Source organism: Oncorhynchus mykiss, chromosome 23 (assembly GCF_013265735.2).
Source record: "Oncorhynchus mykiss isolate Arlee chromosome 23, USDA_OmykA_1.1, whole genome shotgun sequence".
NCBI lineage: Eukaryota > Metazoa > Chordata > Actinopteri > Salmoniformes > Salmonidae > Oncorhynchus > Oncorhynchus mykiss.
The window spans coordinates 3,496,431-3,520,473 of NC_048587.1; the positions used below are offsets into that span (position 1 = coordinate 3,496,431).

Below are 24,043 nucleotides of genomic sequence, written 5' to 3' on the forward strand. Positions count from 1 at the left end.
ACGTACTCCCCTGGAAACAACCAAACGCACTCCCCTGGAAACAACCAAACGCACTCCCCTGGAAACAACCAAACGCACTCCCCTGACCACAACCAAACGTACTCCCCTGGAAACAACCAAACACACTCCCCTGACCACAACCAAACGCACTCCCGTGACCACAACCAAACACACTCCCCTGACCACAACCAAATGCACTCCCGTGACCACAACCAAACGCACTCCTGTGACCACAACCAAACGCACTCCCCAAGAAATAACCAAACACACTCCCGTGACCACAACCAAACGCACTCCCCTAGAAACAACCAAACACACTCCCGTGACCACAACCAAACGCACTCCCGTGACCACAACCAAACGCACTCCCCTAGAAACAACCAAACACACTCCCGTGACCACAACCAAACGCAATCCCGTGACCACAACCAAACACACTCCCCTGACCACAACCAAACACACTCCCCTAACCACAACCAAACGCACTCCCCTGGAAACAACCAAACACACTCCCCTGACCACAACCAAACACACTCCCCTGACCACAACCAAACACACTCCCCTGACCACAACCAAACGCACTCCCCTGACCACAACCAAACACACTCCCCTGGAAACAACCAAACACACTCCCCTGGAAACAACCAAACACACTCCCCTGGAAACAACCAAACACACTCCCGTGACCACAACCAAACGCAATCCTGTGACCACAACCAAACACACTCCCGTGACCACAAACAAACGCACTCCCCTAGAAACAACCAAACACACTCCCGTGACCAAAACCAAACACACTCCCCTGACCACAACCAAACGCACTCCCCTGACCACAACCAAACGCACTCCCCTAGAAACAACCAAACGCACTCCCCTAGAAACAACCAAACACACTCCCGTGACCACAACCAAACGCACTCCCCTAGAAACAACCAAACACACTCCCGTGACCACAACCAAACACACTCCCCTGACCACAACCAAACACACTCCCCTAGAAACAACCAAACACACTCCCCTAGAAACAACCAAACGCACTCCCCTAGAAACAACCAAACACACTCCCGTGACCACAACCAAACACACTCCCCTGACCACAACCAAACACTCCCCTAGAAACAACCAAACACACTCCCCTGACCACAACCAAACACACTCCCCTGGAAACAACCAAACGCACTCCCCTGACCACAACCAAACGCACTCCCCTGACCACAACCAAACGCACTCCCATGACCACAACCAAACGCACTCCCCTGGAAACAATCAGACACACTCCACTGACCACAACCAAACAGACTCCCCTGACCACAACCAAACACACTCCCGTGACCACAACCAAACACGCTCCCCTGGAAACAACCAAACGCAATCCCGTGACCACAACCAAACACACTCCACTGGAAACAACCAAACGCACTCCCCTGGAAACAACCAAATGCACTCCCCTGGAAACAACCAAACGCACTTCCCTGGAAACAACCAAACGCACTCCCCTGGAAACAACCAAACGCACTCCCCTGGAAACAACCAAAAGCACTCCCCTGGAAACAACCAAACGCACTCCCCTGGAAACAACCAAACGCACTCCCCTGGAAACAACCAAAAGCACTCCCCTGGAAACAACCAAACGCACTCCCCTGGAAACAACCAAACGCACTTCCCTGGAAACAACCAAACGCACTCCCCTGGAAACAACCAAACGCACTCCCCTGGAAACAACCAAACGCACTCCCCTGGAAACAACCAAACGCACTCCCCTGACCACAAATAAAGAGAAATAAATAGAGAGAAAACAGAGAGAAAGAGAATAGGGCAACTGCAAGTGGAGGCCCCACACAGAGAAGCTATTGTCACAAGACAGAAGGCATGTCATATATGAGAGAGAGAGAGAGACAGGGACAGAGAGACGCACGTCATGTCCGACCCCCAGGCTGTTCCGTACACAGTGTACAATTCTCACCATTCATCTTCTGACCATCCAACTAAGACTGCTTGATTTCTAGATGAGTTAAACTCATCCTCCCTCAGAAGACCATCGCTTGAAATCGGTCATTAATTGACGTTCTTGTCCAAGAGATCTTTACAATCATTTCGCTACATCTGCAATAACATCTGTTAAATATGTATGTGACCAATACAATTAGAAATGCACTCGTTGAATGACAACAATTACTTAATTGAAGAATCCCTACTGCAAAACACCAGTCTCAACATCAACAGTGAAGAGGCGACTCCGGGATGCTGGCCTTCTAGGCAGAGTTCCTCTGTCCAGTCTCAACATCAACAGTGAAGAGGCGACTCCGGGATGCTGGCCTTCTAGGCAGAGTTCCTCTGTCCAGTCTCAACATCAACAGTGAAGAGGCGACTCCAGGATGCTGGCCTTCTAGGCAGAGTTCCTCTGTCCAGTCTCAACATCAACAGTGAAGAGGCGACTCCGGGATGCTGGCCTTCTAGGCAGAGTTCCTCTGTCCAGTCTCAACATCAACAGTGAAGAGGCGACTCCAGGATGCTGGCCTTCTAGGCAGAGTTCCTCTGTCCAGTCTCAACAGTGAAGAGGTGACTCCAGGATGCTGGCCTTCTAGGCAGAGTTCCTCTGTCCAGTCTCAACGTCAACAGTGAAGAGGCGACTCCAGGATGCTGGCCTTCTAGGCAGAGTTCCTCTGTCCAGTCTCAACATCAACAGTGAAGAGGCGACTCCAGGATGCTGGCCTTCTAGGCAGAGTTCCTCTGTCCAGTCTCAACGTCAACAGTGAAGAGGCGACTCCAGGATGCTGGCCTTCTAGGCAGAGTTCCTCTGTCCAGTCTCAACAGTGAAGAGGTGACTCCAGGATGCTGGAGGCCAGCATCCCGGAGTCGCCTCTTCACTGTTGACGTTGAGACTGGTGTTCTGCCTAGAAGGCCAGCATCCTGGAGTCGTCTCTTCACTGTTGACGTTGAGACTGGTGTTCTGCCTAGAAGGCCAGCATCCTGGAGTCGTCTCTTCACTGTTGATGTTGAGACTGGTGTTTTGCAGGTACTATTTAATGAAGCTACCAGTTGAGGACTTGTGAGGCGTCTGCTTCAAATCAAATGGTATTTGTCACATACACATGGTTAGCAGATGTAGAGAAATGCTTCTAGTTCTGACAATGCAGTAATAACCAACGAGTAATCTAACCTAACAATTCCACAACTACTACCTTATACACACACAAGTGTAAAGGGATAAAGAATATGTACATAAAGATATATGAATGAGTGATGGTACAGAACGGCATAGGCAAGATACAGTAGATGGTATAGAGTACAGTATATACAGTGGGGCAAAAAAGTATTTAGTCAGCCACCAATTGTGCAGGTTCTCCCACTTAAAAAGATGAGAGAGGCCTGTAATTTTCATCATAGGTACACTTCAACTATGACAGACAAAATGAGAAAAAAAATCCAGAAAATCACATTGTAGGATTTTTTATGAATTTATTTGAAAATTATGGTGGAAAATAAGTTTAGACTGACGAGTTTCAGAAGAAAGTTATTTGTTTCCGGACATTTTGAGCCTGTAATCGAATACACAAATGCTGATGCTCCAGATACCCAACTAGTCTAAAGAAGGCCAGTTGTATTGCTTCTTTAATCAGAACAGTTTTTAGCTGTGCCAACATAATTGCAAAAGGGTTTTCTAATGATCAATTAGCCTTTTCAAATGATAAACTTGGATTATCTAACACAACGTGCCATTGGAACATTGGAAATATAAAATATATTTGGATTTGGTTACTACATGATTCCAAATGTGTAATTTCAGTGATGGTTGCTGATGATGGGCCTCTACGCCTATGTAGATATTCCATTAAAAATCAGCCGTTTCCAGCTACAATAGTCATTTACAACATTAACTATGTCGACACTATTTCTGATCAATTTGATGTTATTTTAAAATGGACAAAAAGTGTTTTCTTTCAAAAACGGCGGTAGTGTATACACACACTGTCCCTCACTAACATATGACACACACTGACTCTCATCACTAATATATACACACACACCGACTCATCACTAATATATACACACACACACTGACTCTCATCACTAACATATATACACACACACTGTCCCTCACTAACATATACACACACATACACACACTGTCCCTCACTAACATACAGTGGGGCAAAAAAGTATTTAGTCAGCCACCAATTGTGCAAGTTCTCCCACTTAAAAAGATGAGAGAGGCCTGTAATTTTCATCATAGGTACACTTCAACTATGGCAGACAAAATGAGAAAAAAAATCCAGAAAATCACAATGTAGGATTTTTAATGAATTTATTTGCAAATTATGGTGGAAAATAAGTATTTGGTCAATAACAAAAGTTTCTCAATACTTTGTTGTATATCCTTTGTTGTCAATGACAGAGGTCAAACGTTTTCAGTAAGTCTTCACAAGGTTTTCACACACTGTTGCTGGGGTCTGGGGATCTCATCTCGGTACCTAATGGCAGTCAGGCTACCTTTGGCGAGCACATGGAGGGCTGTGCGTCCCCCAAAGAAATGCCACCCCACACCATGACTGACCCACCGCCAAACCGGTCATGCTGGAGGATGTTGCAGGCATCAGAACGTTCTCCACGGCGTCACATGTGCTCAGTGTGAACCTGCTTTCATCTGTGAAGAGCACAGGGCGCCAGTGGCGAATTTGCCAATCTTGGTGTTCTCTGGCAAATGCCAAACGTCCTGCATGGTGTTGGGCTGTAAGCTCAACCCCCACCTGTGGACGTCTGTTTCTGACCGTTTGAGCAGACACATGCACATTTGTGGCCTGCTGGGGGTCATTTTGCAGGGCTCTGGCAATGCACCTCCTGCTCCTACTTGCACAAAGGCGGAGGTAGCAGTCCTGCTACTGGGTTGTTGCTGATGTGACTATTGAAAATCCCTTTAACATTGAGAGAGACTCTGGTGATGTCAAAAGATGGGAAACCGAACCATATTTCTGTTATCCAACCAGTTTGAGAGAACGAGAGAGGATGAGGGAACGAGAGAGGGTGAGAGAACGAGAGAGAGAGGGAGAACGAGAGAGAGGGAGAATGAGAGAGAGGGAGAACGAGAGAGAGGACGAGAGAGAGAAAGGGAGAATGAGAGAGAACGAGAGAGAGAGAGAGGGAGAACGAGAGAGAACGAGAGAGAGAGAACGAGAGAGAGGATGAGAGAGAGGATGAGAGAACGAGAGAGAGGATGAGAGAACGAGAGAGAGGATGAGAACGAGAGAACAAGAGAGAGGACGAGAGAACGAGAGAGAGGACGAGAGAACGAGAGAGAGGACGAGAGAGGATGAGAGATCGAGAGAGGATGAGAGAACGAGAGAGGATGAGATAACGAGAGAACGAGAGAGAGAACGAGAACGAGAGAGAGAACGAGAGAGAGAGAGAACGAGAGAGAGAGAGAACGAGAGGATGAGAGAACGAGAGGATGAGAGAACGAGAGGATGAGAGAACGAGAGAGAGAGAACGAGAGAGAGAGAGAGAGAGAGAGAACGAGAGAGAGAGAGAGAACGAGAGAGAGAGAACGAGAGAGAGAGAGAGAACGAGAGAGAGAGAACGAGAGAGAGAACGAGAGAGAGAGAACGAGAGAGAGAGAGAGAGAACGAGAGAACGAGAGAGAGAGAACGAGAGAACGAGAGAGAGAGAACGAGAGAGAGAGAGAGAGAGAGAGAGAGGATGAGAGAGAATGAGAGAACGAGAGAGAGAGAGAGGACGAGAGAGAGAGAGGACGAGAGAGAGAGAGGACGAGAGAGAGAGAGGACGAGAGAGAGAGAGGACGAGAGAGAGAGAGGACAAGAGAGAGAGAGGACGAGAGAGAGAGAGAGAGGACGAGAGAGAGAGAGGACGAGAGAGAGAGAGGACAAGAGAGAGAGAGGACGAGAGAGAGAGAGAGAGGACGAGAGAGAGAGAGGACGAGAGAGAGAGAGGACGAGAGAGAGAGAGGACGAGAGAGAGAGAGGACGAGAGAGAGAGAGGACGAGAGAGAGAGGGCGATAGAGAAAGAGAGAGAGGACGAGAGAGAACGAGTGAGAGAACGAGAGAGAGAGGACGAGAGAGAGAGGACGAGAGAGAGAGGACGAGAGAGAGAGGACGAGAGAGAACGAGAGAGAGGATGAGAGAGGACGAGAGAGAACGAGAGAGAACGAGAGAGAGAGAACGAGAGAACGAGAGAGAGAGAACGAGAGAGAGAGGGCGATAGAGAAAGAGAGAGAGGACGAGAGAGAACGAGTGAGAGAACGAGAGAGAGAGGACGAGAGAGAGAGGACGAGAGAGAGAGAACGAGAGAGAACGAGAGAGAGGATGAGAGAGGACGAGAGAGGACGAGAGAGAACGAGAGAGAACGAGAGAGAGAGAACGAGAGAACGAGAGAGAGAGAATGAGAGAGAGAGAACGAGAGAGAGAGAGAACGAGAGAGAGAGAACGAGAGAGAGAGAACGAGAGAGAGAACGAGAGAGAGAGAACGAGAGAACGAGAGAGAGGATGAGAGAGAGGATGAGAGAGGATGAGAGAGAACGAGAGAGAGGATGAGAGAGAACGAGAGAGAGGATGAGAGAGAACGAGAGAGAGAGAGAGAGAGAGAGGATGAGAGAGAACGAGAGAGAGAGAGAGAGAGAGGATGAGAGAGAACGAGAGAGAGAGAGAGAGGATGAGAGAGAACGAGAGAGAGAGAGAGAGAGAGAGGATGAGAGAGAACGAGAGAGAGAGAGAGAGAGGATGAGAGAGAACGAGAGAGAGAGAATGAGAGAGAACGAGAGAGAGAGGATGAGAGAGAACGAGAGAGAGAGGGGATGAGAGAGAACGAGAGAGAGAGGATGAGAGAGAACGAGAGAGAGAGGATGAGAGAGAACGAGAGTGGGGGCTCAGAGATCTCTAGGAGTCTACACTCAGCAGGCAAGCAGACACACAGGATGTGGTAACTTGGAAGTGGAGGGCGTGATAGGATATCATGGTTAACTATCTGTACTCTCGGAGGAAGTACTTCAGATATTATATTACAGTGCTTTGTGTGTGTCACAGAAAGGAGCCGGAAGATAATTTAGATGGGAGGAAGTTTGGGGGGGGGGGGTAGAGAGAGCGAGAAAGAGAGAGGGAGAGTGAGGTAGAGAGAGAGAGAGGGGGGGAGTGAGGTAAAGAGAGAGAGAGAGGGGGAGTGAGGTAGAGAGAGTGAGAGAGGGGGAGTGAGGTAGAGAGAGCGAGAGAGGGTGAGTGAGGTAGAGAGCGCGAGAGAGGGGGAGTGAGGTAGAGCGAGCGAGAGAGGGGGAGTGAGGTAAAGCGAGAGAGAGGGGGAGTGAGGTAAAGCGAGAGAGAGGGGGAGTGAGGTAAAGCGAGAGAGAGGGCGAGTGAGGTAAATCGAGAGAGAGAGAGGGGGAGTGAGGTAAAGCGAGAGAGAGGGGGAGTGAGGTAAATCGAGACAGAGAGAGGGGGAGTGAGGTAAAGCGAGAGAGAGAGAGGGGGAGTGAGGTAAAGCGAGAGAGGGGGGGAGTGAGGTAAAGCGAGAGAGAGAGAGGGGGAGTGAGGTAAAGAGAGAGGGGGGAGTGAGGTAAAGAGAGAGAGAGGGGGAGTGAGGTAAAGAGATAGAGGGGGAGTGAGGTAAAGAGAGAGAGAGAGAGAGAGGGGGAGTGAGGTAAAGAGAGAGGGGGGAATAGAGGCTGAAATGTATAGGGAAATGAATATCAAAGGGAGGATGGTTGGGGGTGGTGAGGTAGAGAGAGGGGTGGTGAGGTAGAGAGAGGGGGGGTGAGGTAGAGGAGGGGGGGGGGGGGGTGAGGTGAGGTAGAGAGAGAGAGAGAGAGAAAATAATGGTGTTCCAAAAAAGGTCCAGTTGCCAGGACCACAAATATAAATTCCATCTAGACACCGTTGCCCTAGAGCACACAAAACTATACATACCTTGGCCTAAACATCAGCGCCACAGGTAACTTCCACAAAGCTGTGAACGAGTTGAGAGACAAGGCAAGAAGGGCCTTCTATACCATCAAAAGGAACATACAATTAGACATACCAATTAGGATCAGGCTAAAAATATTAATATCAGTTATATCAATATTAATATCTGGGGTCCACTCACCAACCAAGACATCACAAAATGGGACAAACACCAAACAGACTCTGCATGCAGAATTCTGTAAAGAAATATCCTCCGTGTACAACGTAAAATACCAAATAATGCACGCAGAGCAGAATTAGGCCGATACCCACTAATTATCAAAATCCAGAAAAGAGCCGTTAAATTCTACAACCACCCAAAAGGAAGCGATTCCCAAACCTTCCATAACAAAGCCATCACCTACAGAGAGATGAACCTGGAGAAGAGTCCCCTAAGCAAGCTGGTCCTGGGGCTCTGTTCACAAACACAAACACACCCTACAGAGCCCCAGGACAGCAGCACAATTAGACCCAACCAAATCATGAGAAAACAAAAAGATAATTACTTGACACATTGGAAAGAATTAACAAAAAAACAGAGCAAACTAGAATGCTATTTGGCCCTGAACAGAGAGTACACAGTGACAGAATACCTGACCACTGTAACTGACCCAGACTTAAGGAAAGCTTTGACTATGTACAGACTCAATGAGCATAGCCTTGCTATTGAGAAAGGCCGCCGTAGACAGACCTGGCTCTCAAGAGAAGACAGGCTATGTGCTCACTGCCCACAAAATGAGAGAGAGGTAGGGAGGTTGGGGGAGGTAGAGAGAGAGAGAGGTAGGGAGGTTGGGGGAGGTAGAGAGAGGTAGGGAGGTTGGGGGAGGTAGAGAGAGAGATAGAGGTAGGAAGGTTGGGGGAGGTAGAGAGAGAGAGAGGTAGGGAGGTTGGGGGAGGTAGAGAGAGGTAGGGAGGTTGGGGGAGATAGAGAGAGAGGTAGGAAGGTTGGGGGAGGTAGAGAGAGAGAGAGGTAGGAAGGTTGGGGGAGGTAGAGAGAGAGAGAGAGAGAGAGAGGCAGGAAGGTTGGGGGAGGTAAGAGAGAGAGAGAGAGAGAGAGAGGTAGGAAGGTTGGGGGAGGTAGAGAGAGAGAGAGAGAGAGAGAGAGAGGCAGGAAGGTTGGGGGAGGTAAGAGAGAGAGAGAGAGAGAGAGAGAGGTAGGAAGGTTGGGGGAGGTAGAGAGAGAGAGAGAGGTAGGAAGGTTGGGGGAGGTAGAGAGAGAGAGAGGTAGGGAGGTTGGGGGAGGTAGAGAGAGAGGTAGGAAGGTTGGGGGAGGTAGAGAGAGGTAGAGTGGTAGGGAGGTTGGGGGAGGTAGAGAGAGAGAGAGGTAGGAAGGTTGGGGGAGGTAGAGAGAGAGAGAGAGGTAGGGAGGTTGGGGGAGGTAGAGAGAGAGAGAGAGAGGTAGGGAGGTTGGGGGAGGTAGAGAGAGAGAGAGAGAGGTAGAGAGGTTGGGGGAGGTAGAGAGAGGCTGAAATGTATCCTGCATTATCCCATCCATACTAGAACTCCCTCTCTCCCCCTCCCTCCATTGGAGTCAACAAGCTTATATTTTTGGTGCTGATGGGGTGCGACAGTTGAACTAAGGTCATGAGCCATTTTATAAGTTATATTCTTTAGGTCCCCCCCTTTACCTCCAGAACAGCCTGAATTCTTCGGGGCATGGATCCTACAAGGTGTGGTGTTCAAACATTTCTCAGTTGGTATGAAGGGACCTAACGTGTGCCAGGAAAACCTTCCCCACACCATTAAACCGCCGACACCAGCCTGTACCGCCGACACCAGCCTGTACCGTTCACACCAGCCTGTACCGCCGACACCAGCCTGTACCGCCGACACCAGCCTGTACCGCCGACACCAGGCAGGAAGCCAAATCCTGACTCTGCCATCAGCGTGATGCAACAGGAAGCGGGATTCGTCAGACCAGTGTTGGTGATGTCCACTGGAGTCACTTCTTGTTTTTATCTGATAGGAACGTCCATCCGTGACAACGACCAACGAGTTGTGTGTTCCGAGATGCCGTTCTGGACACCAATGTTGTACTGGCTGTTATTTGCCTGTTTGAGGCCCGTCTGTTAGCTTGAACAATTTTAGCCGTTCCGCTTGGGTCCTCTCTCATCAACAGGCTGTTTTCACCCACAGGACTGTATGGGACTGGATATTTTATGTTTGTTGCTAGATTCTCGGTAAACCTGAGACCCTGTCGTGTGTGTGAAAAGCCCAGGATGCCGTCTGTTTCTGAGACACTGGTTATGGCCAGTCTGGCACCTGACAATCACACCACGCTCAAAGCCACTTCGGTCAGTTGTTTGGCCCATTCTAACGTTCAATCAAACAGTAACTGAATGCCTCGAAGCCTGTCTGGCTGCTTTTACAGACTCACTGTCTGTAGGAGTGAACCATTTTTTTGGTGTACCTAATAAACTGTCCACTGAGTGTATAGGGCACTTTTTTCTCTCTCTCTCTTCTGTTAAGGTTTTCGTTCTCAAAATCAAACTTTTCAATAGAATAAAAACTCAATTAGATGTAAGTCCACAACAGGTTTAAACCACATCAGGAGAACACTTCAGGTCTGGGAACAAGATCTATATAATCATTATTGGGGTGGGTGTAGTTACCCTTGCACTCCAGTGTGCACCTAGGAAGAGGTGTTTTTGTAGCACACGTGATTGCTAGAGTTAGCAAAGCAAACACCCCCTGGATTGATACAAATAATCATGATATCGTTTTGCTATGTAAGCATAGGCTACGTTGTAGTTGACGTTTAAATGAGGTTTATGAGAAAGGCTTCCCATCTACCAGAAGATCATTCATTAGCAGCATCGCTAACGGCGACACAAAGTGGTAGATGCCCGCACCACACATACAGACGGGGAATTCTCATTGGCTCTTCAGAAAGTTGCAGGAAATACCAATCACTTGATGCATTCTGTTCATGTCTTATGATAAACTTGGGCAAAATAATACATTTTGTATGCAGTTAGTTTGATTCCATAATACATTCAATACATTTAGTTTGATTCCATAATCAATTCAATACATTTAGTTTGATTCCATATTAAATTCAATACATTTGTTGAATATTGTTGAAGTCAGTTTTATTGTCTGGATCCCGTCCCCATTCTAAAGCTACAAAATGTTTTACTTTTTGAGCGACCCGACCAAATTCACATAGAAATGTGTGTTATAGATCCGTCACTCTCACTGAAAGCAAGTCTAGGAAGCCGGTAGATCTGTTCTATGTGCCCTATTTCTATCTTTCACGTTCTTAAGATTTGTTTTTGCATCTTTTTCTTTCAGTTTTGTTCACCAGCTTCAAAACAGACGAAAAAATACAATATTTATGGTAAATATATTGTTTCACCGCGGTTTAGTGGTGACAATATACTTGTTTGTTTTGTGATATAAACTTAAAATTAGGCGAACTATTAGAATTTCAGCAAACAGGAAATGGCGGAGCGATTTCTGCATAGTGCATCTTCAACAGTAAAAATATTTTTAAAAAAAGCCTAGTTGTCAACCCAAAATTCATGACAATCACTGAATTAGGTTGCACTTAAAAAGATCTTGAATCCCCATGTTAGATGAAACACCAGTATTTATTGAATACACAGTTTTTAATAAAGCACTGAATTACAGAAAAATGTTATTTTCTACTGTATGACGCCGCAAAAACAAATGATTGGTGCGACCAAATCCTGGTCTGGTGTCACCAGTGGAACGTGTTAGTTTGGATCCCTGGAGTTGCCTTGTTGGCAGTGTGTTACGGGACTGTACTAGACCCTTGACCCCTACACAGCAGCAGAGATATAGAGCCAACACACCACTCAGAGTAAGAGGTGTGGGGATGAAACAGAGCCAACACACACCACTCAGAGTAAGAGGTGTGGGGATGACAGAGCCAACACACACCACTCAGAGTAAGAGGTGTGGGGATGACAGAGCCAACACACACCACTCAGAGTAAGAGGTGTGGGGATGACAGAGCCAACACACACCACTCAGAGTAAGAGGTGTGGGGATGACAGAGCCAACATACACCACTCAGAGTAAGAGGTGTGGGGATGAAACAGAGCCAACACACACCACTCAGAGTAAGAGGTGTGTTGATGAAACAGAGCCAACACACCACTCAGAGTAAGAGGTGTGGGGATGACAGAGCCAACACACCACTCAGAGTAAGAGGTGTGGGGATGACAGAGCCAACACACACCACTCAGAGTAAGAGGTGTGTTGATGAAACAGAGCCAACACACCACTCAGAGTAAGAGGTGTGTTGATGAAACAGAGCCAACACACCACTCAGAGTAAGAGGTGTGGGGATGACAGAGCCAACACACACCACTCAGAGTAAGAGGTGTGGGGATGACAGAGCCAACACACCACTCAGAGTAAGAGGTGTGGGGATGAAACAGAGCCAACACTGAGTGGCTGTATTAGAGTGTCCAGTGAGGAGTCAAGCACCTCTCTGATCAGTGTGTGTGTGTGTGTGTGTGTGTGTGTGTGTGTGTGTGTGTGTGTGTGTGTGTGTGTGTGTGTGTGTGTGTGTGTGTGTGTGTGTGTGTGTGTGTGTGTGTGTGTGTGTGTGTGTGTCATCTACTTGCTTTGGCAATTTTTATTTTATTTGACCTTTGTTTAACAAGTCAATTAAGAACAGATTCTTATTTACAGAGACAACAGACCCCGGCCAAACCTGGAGGACTCTGGGCCAATTGTGCGCCGCCCTATCGTACTCCAAAAATCACGGCCGGATGTGATACAGCTTGGATTCGAACCAGGGACTGTAGTGACGCCTCTTGCACTGAAATTCAGTGCCATAGACCGCTGCGCCCCCCGGGAGCCCTAAAATGTTAACATAGACTACAACTCAAAAGCTTGAAGGCCAGCATCCCAGAGTCACCTCTTCACTGTTGACGTTGAGACTGGTGTTCTGCCTAGAAGGCCAGCATCCCGGAGTCACCTCTTCACTGTTGACGTTGAGACTGGTGTTCTGCCTAGAAGGCCAGCATCCCGGAGTCACCTCTTCACTGTTGACGTTGAGACTGGTGTTCTGCCTAGAAGGCCAGCATCCCGGAGTCACCTCTTCACTGTTGACGTTGAGACTGGTGTTCTGCCTAGAAGGCCAGCATCCCAGAGTCACCTCTTCACTGTTGATGTTGAGACTGGTGTTCTGCCTTGAAGGCCAGCATCCCAGAGTCACCTCTTCACTGTTGACGTTGAGACTGGTGTTCTGCCTAGAAGGCCAGCATCCCAGAGTCACCTCTTCACTGTTGATGTTGAGACTGGTGTTCTGCCTAGAAGGCCAGCATCCCAGAGTCACCTCTTCACTGTTGATGTTGAGACTGGTGTTCTGCCTAGAAGGCCAGCATCCCAGAGTCACCTCTTCACTGTTGATGTTGAGACTGGTGTTCTGCCTTGAAGGCCAGCATCCCAGAGTCACCTCTTCACTGTTGATGTTGAGACTGGTGTTCTGCCTTGAAGGCCAGCATCCCAGAGTCACCTCTTCACTGTTGATGTTGAGACTGGTGTTCTGCCTTGAAGGCCAGCATCCCAGAGTCACCTCTTCACTGTTGATGTTGAGACTGGTGTTTTGCGGGTCCTATTTAATGAAGCTGCCAGTTGAGGACTTGTGAGGAGTCCGTTTCTCAAACTAGACACTCTAATGTACTTGTCCTCTTGCTCAGTTGTGCACCGGGGCCTTCCTCTCCTCTTTCTATTCTGGTTAGAGACAGTTTGCTCTGTTCTGTGAAGGGTGTAGTACACAGTGTTGTACAAGATCTTCAGTTTCTTGGCAATTTCTCGCATGGAATAGCCTTAATTTATCAGAATAAGAGTAGACTGACGAGTTTCAGAAGAAAGTTCTTTGTTTCTGGCCATTTTGAGCCTGTAATCGAACGCACAAATGCTGATGCTCCAGATACTCCACTCGTCTAAAGAAGGCCAGTTTTATTGCTTCTTTAATCAGAACAACAGTTTTCAGCTGTTCTAACATAATTGCAAAAGGGTTTTCTAATGATCAATTAGCCTTTTAAAATGATAAACTTGGATTAGCTAACACAACATGCCATTGGAACAGGAGTGATGGTTGCTGATAATGGGCCTCTGTACGCCTATGTAGATATTCCATTTAAAAAATCTGCCGTTTCCAGCTACAATAGTCATTTACAACATTAACAATGTCTACACCGTATTTCTGATCAATATGATGTTATTTTAATGAACAAAAAAATTGCTTGTCTTTTAAAAACAAGGACATTTCTAAGTGACCCCAAACTTTTGAACGGTAGTGTGTGTTTCCCATGACAATAAAGCCCTTGAACTGAATTGAAGTTGAGAGAGAGAGAGAGACAGGCACTATGGTTTCTGCTGAGGCTCTTCCTCTCCTCCTCCCACTGACTGGCTCTCTGGCTTCTGTAATGGAAATGTCTCTTTTATTGAGCTTCAGCCATAAAAACCTATTTTATTGGCCCCATTCTGGCACAGCAGAGCTTCAGACTGGCAGTCTGTAGAGAGACCCGTAGAGACAGGCAGTCTGTAGAGAGACCCGTAGAGACTGGCAGTCTGTAGAGAGACCCGTAGAGACCGGCAGTCTGTAGAGAGACCAGTAGAGACTGGCAGTCTGTAGAGAGACCAGTAGAGACTGGCAGTCTGTAGAGAGACCCGTAGAGACTGGCAGTCTGTAGAGAGACCCGTAGAGACTGGCAGACAGTAGAGAGACCCGTAGAGACTGGCAGTCTGTAGAGAGACCCGTAGAGACTGGCAGTCTGTAGAGAGACCCGTAGAGACTGGCAGTCTGTAGAGAGACCCGTAGAGACTGGCAGTCTGTAGAGAGACCCGTAGAGACTGGCAGTCTGTAGAGAGACCAGTAGACTGGCAGTCTGCAGAGAGACCCGTAGAGACTGGCAGTCTGCAGAGAGACCCGTAGAGACTGCCAGTCTGTAGAGAGACCCGTAGAGAGCAACAGAGAGAGAGAGAGCGAAAGAGAGCAAGAGACAGAGAGACACAGAGAGAGAGGAGACAGAGAGACACAGAGAGAGAGGAGACAGAGAGACAGAGAGAGAGAGGAGACAGAGAGAGAGAGGAGAGAGACACACAGAGAGGAGACAGAGAGACAGAGAGAGAGAGAGGAGACAGAGAGAGAGAGGAGAGAGACACACAGAGAGGAGAGAGACACAGAGAGAGAGGAGACAGAGAGACACAGAGAGAGAGGAGACAGAGACACAGAGAGAGAGGAGACAGAGAGACAGGAGAGAGACAGGAGACAGAGAGAGAGAGAGGAGAGAGACAGAGAGAGACACAGAGAGAGAGAGGAGAGAGACACAGAGAGAGAGGAGAGAGACACAGAGAGAGAGGAGAGAGACACAGAGAGAGAGGAGAGAGACAGAGAGAGAGGAGACAGAGACACAGAGAGGAGACAGAGAGACAGAGAGAGGAGACAGAGAGACAGGAGACAGAGAGACAGGAGACAGAGAGAGAGAGAGGAGAGAGACACAGAGAGAGAGGAGAGAGACACAGAGAGTGGCTAGCTAACTAGCATCTCCCAGTTTGATGCAGTCAAGACAGCTACTACGTAATCATATTGGATGATAACTACTGCGGTGTAGGCATTGCTGTGCTTCTAGCCTACTGTGGTGTGCGCATTGCTGTGCATCTAGCCTACTGCGGTGTAGGCATTGCTGTGCTTCTAGCCTACTGCGGTGTAGGCATTGCTGTGCTTCTAGCCTACTGCGGTGTAGGCATTGCTGTGCTTCTAGCCTACTGCGGTGTGCACATTGCTGTGCTTCTAGCCTACTGCGGTGTAGGCATTGCTGTGCTTCTAGCCTACTGCGGTGTAGGCATTGCTGTGCTTCTAGCCTACTGCGGTGTAGGCATTGATGTGCTTCTAGCCTACTGCGGTGTGCGCATTGCTGTGCTTCTAGCCTACTGCGGTGTAGGCATTGCTGTGCTTCTAGCCTACTGCGGTGTAGGCATTGCTGTGCTTCTAGCCTACTGCGGTGTAGGCATTGATGTGCTTCTAGCCTACTGCGGTGTAGGCATTGCTGTGCTTCTAGCCTACTGCGGTGTAGGCATTGCTGTGCTTCTAGCCTACTGCGGTGTAGGCATTGCTGTGCTTCTAGCCTACTGCGGTGTAGGCATTGCTGTGCTTCTAGCCTACTGCGGTGTAGGCATTGCTGTGCTTCTAGCCTACTGCGGTGTAGGCATTGCTGTGCTTCTAGCCTACTGCGGTGTAGGCATTGATGTGCTTCTAGCCTACTGCGGTGTGCGCATTGCTGTGCTTCTAGCCTACTGCGGTGTAGGCATTGCTGTGCTTCTAGCCTACTGCGGTGTACGCATTGCTGTGCTTCTAGCCTACTGCGGTGTAGGCATTGCTGTGCTTCTAGCCTACTGCGGTGTAGGCATTGCTGTGCTTCTATCCTACTGCGATGTACGCATTGCTGTGCTTCTAGCCTACTGCGGTGTAGGCATTGCTGCGCTTCTAGCCTACTGCGGTGTAGGCATTGCTGCGCTTCTAGCCTACTGCGGTGTAGGCATTGCTGTGCGTCTATCCTACTGCGGTGTAGGCATTGCTGTGCTTCTAGCCTACTGCGGTGTAGGCATTGCTGCGCTATTGTGAAGAAATATCCTAATAGTTTATCAACATTTTAAGCTAAAATGTTCTGATCTGTTGCATCAGCCTCCTTCTTTAAAAAATAAAAAAGTGGTTATATTAATGTGGGATCTATCACATCCCACAACTGTCCCAGACTATGTTAGGAATATATATTTCTCGCACAGAAGGACAAGTTGACCAACAGAATAGGTCAACTTTTGTACTATGTGGGATAGTGGATTGACAGAGTCCAGTGCTTCTGCTGGTCGTTAAGCCTACTCATCTTATTGGCTGATGAAAAGTAAAACGTGGACAGTTCTTTCATCTGCAGTAGCGTTCCGTCTTCACCTGCAGTCCACCTCAGAGCTGAGAAGCCTTTGAGAAGGATCATGTGACCAGCATTGGCTAATAAAAATGGAGATATCTGAGAGAGCCATGTGAGTGAGATGCTTAGGAGCACAGCGACTGGCAGCCAGGAAAAGGGAATTATCATTATTATATTCAGCCCGAGGGCACAACGGCCACAAGAGGCATGGATTCTTTTAGGGGGAATTACGGCCACACAAGGGGGATGCAGCTGGGGAAAATCGAGGCCTGGTGAGAATATGATCAAGTGCTTGTCAAATTGTGAATGAGAGACTGATGAAGTGTGTGCTGCCTGCACAACAAACAAATCAGAGCTTGTGACTTTAGTGAAGTCTTTCTCAAGTCTTTCTCAAGTCTTATCATACAGCCTTAGAATGTATTAAAATCAAAACATATAGCCCGATATTTTTATCACAACTAAAGTGTCGTAAATAACTGTAAAAGAAGCAGATAGGACGGCCTGTTTCTCTGTTAACTGCTCAACACAGAATAACCACGTGTCCCTCAAATCAATTGGAGAAAATATCCTTTCTATTTTATTCAGCTTTGTTCAAATTTATTCTTCATTACTATAAAATAATGACATTGAATTCTAAGCAAATCTTGCTAACTGAACTAGTGTCGCCCACAGCCATATGGCACAGCCAGATCAGGACCTAACATAAGGACAAGTCAGAGACCGCTATTCTGTTCTCCTGAAATAGACTACATTTTCTTCATATCATGCTTCTTTAGATCGGTCTAAAATTAGTAATGGATTTATGGTGAAGGTGTAGGCTATATTACATGAAGTTATTAGACTTTTTTTTAATATAGGTGTTCCAAAAGGTCAGTATCAGTGGCTTGTAGGCCGTGTGGAAGACAGAAGATGATAAATGTGTTTCAGTTAATTAAACGGTCAATTACTGTGAGACGGACAGATATTTGCTTGACGATCACAGGCTGACAAAATGTGATGGCCGCCGAGCCCCTAGCCACGTCTCCCACGCTGAAAGACAGATGACTCTTAGGAACATGTGCCCGCCATAAGACAGACACAATGTCACAGCCATAAACAGCTTGCAACCGCCACAATCACACAGTAAAGATAAGCATTTTCCTGGTGGAAGTAAGGACGTAGCCGCCGGGTTGCCTGTGTGAGAGAGAGACTGTGTGTGTGTGAGAGAGAGAGAGACTGTGTGTGTTTGTTTGAGAGACTGTGTGTGTGTGTGTGTGTGTGTGAGAGAGAGACTGACAGGTGGCAGAGGAGTCCAGTGGGAGACTCACTTCTCAAACACTCATAGCCCTCTAATCTCTTCCTGAGACTCTCACACTGTGTGTGTGTGTGTGTGGTGTAAAACAGAGAGAGCTGGTAGCTGTTAGTGGGATTGAGAGACTGTGCGTTGACGATCAGACAGAACCCCGTGTACAGAACCAGAGACCCCCGTGTACAGAACCAGAGACCCCCGTGTACAGAGAGAGGGGGTAGAGACGGATAGAGAGAGAGAGAGAGAGGGGGATAGAGACGGAGAGAGAGGGGGATAGAGACGGAGAGAGAGGGGGATAGAAAGAGCGAGAGAGAGGGGGATAGAAAGAGCGAGAGAGAGGGGGATAGAAAGAGCGAGAGAGAGGGGGATAGAAAGAGCGAGAGAGAGGGGGATAGAAAGAGCGAGAGAGAGGGGGATAGAAAGAGCGAGAGAGAGGGGGATAGAAAGAGCGAGAGACAGGGGGATAGAAAGAGCGAGAGAGAGGGGGATAGAAAGAGCGAGAGAGAGGGGGATAGAAAGAGCGAGAGAGAGGGGGATAGAAAGAGCGAGTGTGTGAGTATAATGTTTATTGTTAAATATTCTTGTTTATTATCTACTTCACTTGCTTTGGTAATGTTAACATATGTTTCCCATGCCAATAAAGCCATTAAATTGAATTGAGAGAAAGGTTGTGGCTTTTGGAGACAGGAAATGCTGTGGTAAACAGAAGAGCAGATTTCTGGATTGACTTTCTCTGAAAGCTGACTCAGGGACTTTACAGAAGACCCTGACAGAAGACCCTGATGAAGGCATATCAAAACAAATGTGTCACATGCGCCGATTACAACAGGTGTAGTAGACCTTACCGTGAAATGCTTACTTACAGTACAAGCCCTTAAACAAGCCCAGTTCAAGAAATAGTGTGAAAATATTTTCTAAATAAACTAAAGTAACAAAAAAGAGGCGAGAGGAGGTTTTAGAGAGAGGCGAGGCGAGAGGAGGTTTTAGAGAGAGGCGAAAGGAGGTTTTAGAGAGAGGAGAGAGGAGGTTTTAGAGAGAGGCGAGGCGAGAGGAGGTTTTAGAGAGAGGCGAAAGGAGGTTTTAGGGAGAGGAGAGAGGAGGTTTTAGAGAGAGGCGAGGCGAGAGGAGGTTTTAGAGAGAGGAGAGAGGAGGTTTTAGAGAGAGACGAGAGGAGGTTTTAGAGAGAGACGAGAGGAGGTTTTAGAGAGAGACGAGAGGAGGTTTTAGAGAGAGGCGAGAGGAGGTTTTAGAGAGAGGCGAGAGGAGGTTTTAGAGAGAGGCGAGAGGAGGTTTTAGAGAGAGGCGAGAGGAGGTTTTAGAGAGAGGAGAGAGGAGGTTTTAGAGAGAGGAGAGAGGAGGTTTTAGAGAGAGGCGAGGCGAGAGGAGGTTTTAGAGAGAGGCGAGGCGAGAGGAGGTTTTAGAGAGAGGCGAGGCGAGAGGAGGTTTTAGAGAGAGGCGAGGCGAGAGGAGGTTTTAGAGAGAGGCGAGAGGAGGTTTTAGAGAGAGGCGAGAGGAGGTTTTAGAGAGAGGCGGTTTTAGAGAGAGACGAGGAGAGAGGCGGTTTTAGAGAGAGGCGAGGAGAGAGGAGGTTTTAGAGAGAGGCGAGGAGAGGAGGTTTTAGAGAGAGGCGAGGCGAGAGGAGGTTTTAGAGCGAGGAGAGGAGAGAGGAGGTTTTAGAGCGAGGAGAGGAGAGAGGAGGTTTTAGAGCGAGGCGAGGAGAGAGGAGGTTTTAGAGCGAGGAGAGAGGAGGTTTTAAAGCGAGGAGAGAGGAGGTTTTAGAGCGAGGAGAGAGGAGGTTTTAGAGCGAGGAGAGAGGAGGTTTTAGAGCGAGGAGAGAGGAGGTTTTAGAGCGAGGAGAGAGGAGGTTTTAGAGCGAGGAGAGAGGAGGTTTTAGAGCGAGGAGAGAGGAGGTTTTAGAGCGAGGAGAGAGGAGGTTTTAGAGCGAGGAGAGAGGAGGTTTTAGAGCGAGGAGAGAGGAGGTTTTAGAGCGAGGAGAGAGGAGGTTTTAGAGCGAGGAGAGAGGAGGTTTTAGAGCGAGGAGAGAGGAGGTTTTAGAGCGAGGAGAGAGGAGGTTTTAGAGAGAGGAGGTTTTAGAGAGAGGAGAGGAGAGACGAGGTTTTAGAGCGAGGCGAGGAGAGAGGAGGTTTTAGAGAGAGGGGCGAGGAGTGAGGAGGTTTTAGAGCGAGGGGCGAGGAGGTTTTAGAGAGAGGCGAGGAGAGGACGGACGCAAGGAATAGATGAGAGACCAATTGAGAAAGAGCGTGTGTGTGGCTCTGTCACCCATTGATTCAGTGTTAAATACTGATCACACTTCAGCCATGGGAAAACACACCTCTCTCTGACACACACACCCCACTCCCCTCAGACAGGCTTTCTTGAGAAGAGAGTCAAACCCACACCCCTCAGAGAGGCTTTCTTGAGAAGAGAGTCAAACCCACCCCTCTGAGAACACAATAAACTGTTCTGACAGTAGCTCCCATCCCCTCTCCTCCCATCCCCTCTCCTCCCATCCCCTCTCCTCCCATCTCCTCTCCTCGCTCGAAGACAGGCATTTTTGTCATGCCATTCTCCAACACGTTAACATCTGTCCCGGATCGCAGGCGTGTTAGAATGCCAGTGGCTCAGGGCACGCTACTACTGAAACACATCTGCAGGCTGTGTCCCAACTCTACTGTCTATTTCCTTACCTAAACACTACAATACTCACTACCAGCCCTTCCTGTGTGTGGTGTGTGTGTGTGTGTGTGTGTGTAGTCAATGTCCCAACTAACCATTTCTTCGTGGATTCCACCATCAACTCCTGATAGGAAGCCACGAACTGAAACTTGGACGCGTGTTTCCCCACACGTTGTAATCTTTTCCACACAGATGCCATGATATTTCTTTAGGGGGGAAAAGGACCCTTTATGTTTTTAACTGGTGCTTCCTTTCTGTCGATTTTCCCGTCCGACTCACTTCAAAGTGTTAAATGTATCCAAACAAATCCAAGCTGCTGCGTCGACACACATAGTTAATATTTGATCAGAAAAATAGAAAATGGGGGACAATCCAAAAGTCAGCGGTTTCTCTCGCGGTGGAGGAGACATGCCGTCAAAAACATCCAGAAAAAAACACATTGAAGGCTTGTGGAATCTCTGCCTCGGTGGCTGTCACATCTGCCGCTGTGCATGCTGGTAAATGTAGTGAAGAATACCGTTCCAGAATAATGCAAAAGCTAGGTATTCCTTATCCTTTGTCTCGAACAACCTATATAGGAGAAAGGAACAGAGTTACAAGCAGAGTTGGAGGGAGAGCAGAGGGGGGGGGGGGGGGGGGTGCCTGCTGTAAAGAACACACCCCAAATGCTGCAGTCGTACCTGTGACTTGTATGTCACCACACACACACACACACACACGTGAAAATATATACATACGGTATGGGCAAACCCACAGTATAATACCTGTTCTTAGACCGCTATGGCAAGACTACCCTATTTGGACCAGGACCACTGAAACACAGCATAATACCTGTTCTTAGACCGCTATGACAAGACTACCCTATTTGGACCAGGACCACTGAAACACAAGACTGTCATCATAACTTGTGGATCTCAGATCGTCATTTGGCCATTCCACTCCCCATTCCTTGGGGTAGACCACACCATCACCACACCACACCATACCATCACCATACCACACCATCACCATCACCACACCACGTCCTAAAACTATACTACCGGTATTACAATTTAGCTAGAATACCGTTAGATTTGTTTAATTATCAGCAGATCCAGTTACTGCTCTGACCCATGATGCACCTGGTCCAGAGCAGTAACTGTACTGACCCATGATGCACCTGGTCCAGAGCAGTAACTGTACTGACCCATGATCCACCTGGTCCAGAGCAGTAACTGTACTGACCCATGATGCACCTGGTCCAGAGCAGTAACTGTACTGACCCATGATGCACCTGGTCCAGAGCAGTAACTGTACTGACCCATGATCCACCTGGTCCAGAGCAGTAACTGTACTGACCCATGATCCACCTGGTCCAGAGCAGTAACTGTACTGACCCATGGTCCACCTGGTCCAGAGCAGTAACTGTACTGACCCATGGTCCACCTGGTCCAGAGCAGTAACTGTACTGACCCATGATGCACCTGGTCCAGAGCAGTAACCGTACTGACCCATGGTCAGCCTGGTCCAGAGCAGTAACTGTACTGACCCATGGTCAGCCTGGTCCAGAGCAGTAACTGTACTGGACCCATCATGCATTATCCTTGCAAAACAATATTTAAAAAATGGCCAGATAACTAGCACCATTGTCACCTAACAAAACAACACATCATCCATATGATGACTATTGCCTGTCAATAAAATAGTCTTCTTGACTAACAAAAATATAAAACTAGCGAAAAGTGTCATATAAAAATCTGGATTAGCCAGCAGAGAGAAAACAACCGGTAGGTACCGTTACGGGGCTATCCCCCGGCGTCACCGGATTCCCAGAACACCGAGTCCCATTAAAAACCTCTAATAAGTGACTACCTGGCACCACTGGCGGTGTCCGCTACAACTGGCTACAAACACATGTCACTCAATCAGTGATTACTATCGGTCACGTTTCGAGTTACAGTACCTGAGAGTTACATATCCAGGTAGCGAACAGTAGATATAAATGAAATGTATATTAGTAGATAAGTAGCGAACAATAGATCTAAATTAAATGTATATTCTCTAGCTAAAAGGAAAGGAATAGATAAGCTGGGATCGGTCCACACAGACTGGAGAGTCCCGGGTGTCGTTAACTAACCTTGGTTTCAATCTAGGCTTCAGCCAAGGATGGATATCTAGCTACGGTTAGCTTGTTATCTTAGCTACCCAACTAGCTAATCAGATAGACAACAGCTAAATCAATGGGACTTGAACGTGAAAACCTTAAAAGCTAGCCATAACATGCTACTCGGCTAGCTTGCAGCAAGCACTAGCTGAAACTTAAAACTGGAGCTGGTTTACCGCACATTAAGTTAGCATATCCACCTACTTGCTAGGACTAGACGTGTGTGAAAGATACTAACATGTGTGAAAGCTACTTACCTTTTAATATCCACTTAAACTGTTTCAGCTAAAAAAGCGATCTGGCTCATTACCACCTAGCATTGCAGCGGTCCCAGCTATCAGCTAGCCGTCATACCACGAACAACACGGCGGAAATAGTTATCCCGACCGCCAGCTGACGGGACTCGGCGTCCTCCCAGGTGAGAAGACAAGCTCCGTGAAGATTACTACAACTCAATTCCAAGACGACAGATACATGGATTTGTGCTTGTAACAAATCATGTAGACCCCCCCACCACAAAAAAAGTATTCCAACCCTGGAGTAAAAAAAATTCCAAGAAGCTATTTTTCCTGACACGGTCCACACTCACCGTCCGTAATGTTTTCCTACCCTGGAGGAGGGCGCGTTACGTTACGTACGGAAGGAACGCCCCCGGGGGCCTACCATTGGCCCATTCCGGTGTCATCTCTGGACTGTTGAATGATTCATGAGGTCTCTCTGAATTGGTCGAATGACACATAAATCAAATAGGTTGAATCGCAGCTCGCAGTACAGTAAATTATGTCCCCTGTACTGTAACAAAGTTACATTTTATTGGTCGATGAAAACCAACACTGGGAATATATTTTTCCCATAATTGTTATTTACCTCTGGCTTACCTTTAGATTCAGTTACCAATAAGGATGAGAATGTGGTCTAGGGTTAGGGTTAGGGACAGGTAAGTAGGTTACAAACTCCCTTCAGACGGTAGATTGATGTCTGAAAACCATTACATATACAGTCAATCAAATATAGCCTACAGTCATAGTGTTGGTAGTGCCATACGATAGCCACTGTGCAGCTGCCTGTCCATTGTATGCTCTT

The 24,043-nt window shown here is 47.7% G+C and overlaps 1 protein-coding gene across 1 annotated transcript in view; it reads right to left on the reverse strand.

Annotated features, from left to right (window-relative positions):
• The window catches only part of LOC110514665 (EH domain-binding protein 1-like), a gene marked incomplete at its 3' end in the record, with an annotated part of 194,972 nt that extends 171,391 nt beyond the window's left edge, over positions 1-23,581 (reverse strand). The window contains exons 1-2 of the mRNA XM_036960124.1: positions 23,218-23,581; positions 20,913-21,387 (exon numbers count right to left, since the gene is read on the reverse strand). Of these exons, the coding sequence (XP_036816019.1) occupies positions 20,913-21,016 (104 nt within the window). The remainder of the gene's footprint in view (positions 1-20,912; positions 21,388-23,217) is intronic.
• Between the last annotated feature and the right edge of the window lie 462 nt (positions 23,582-24,043).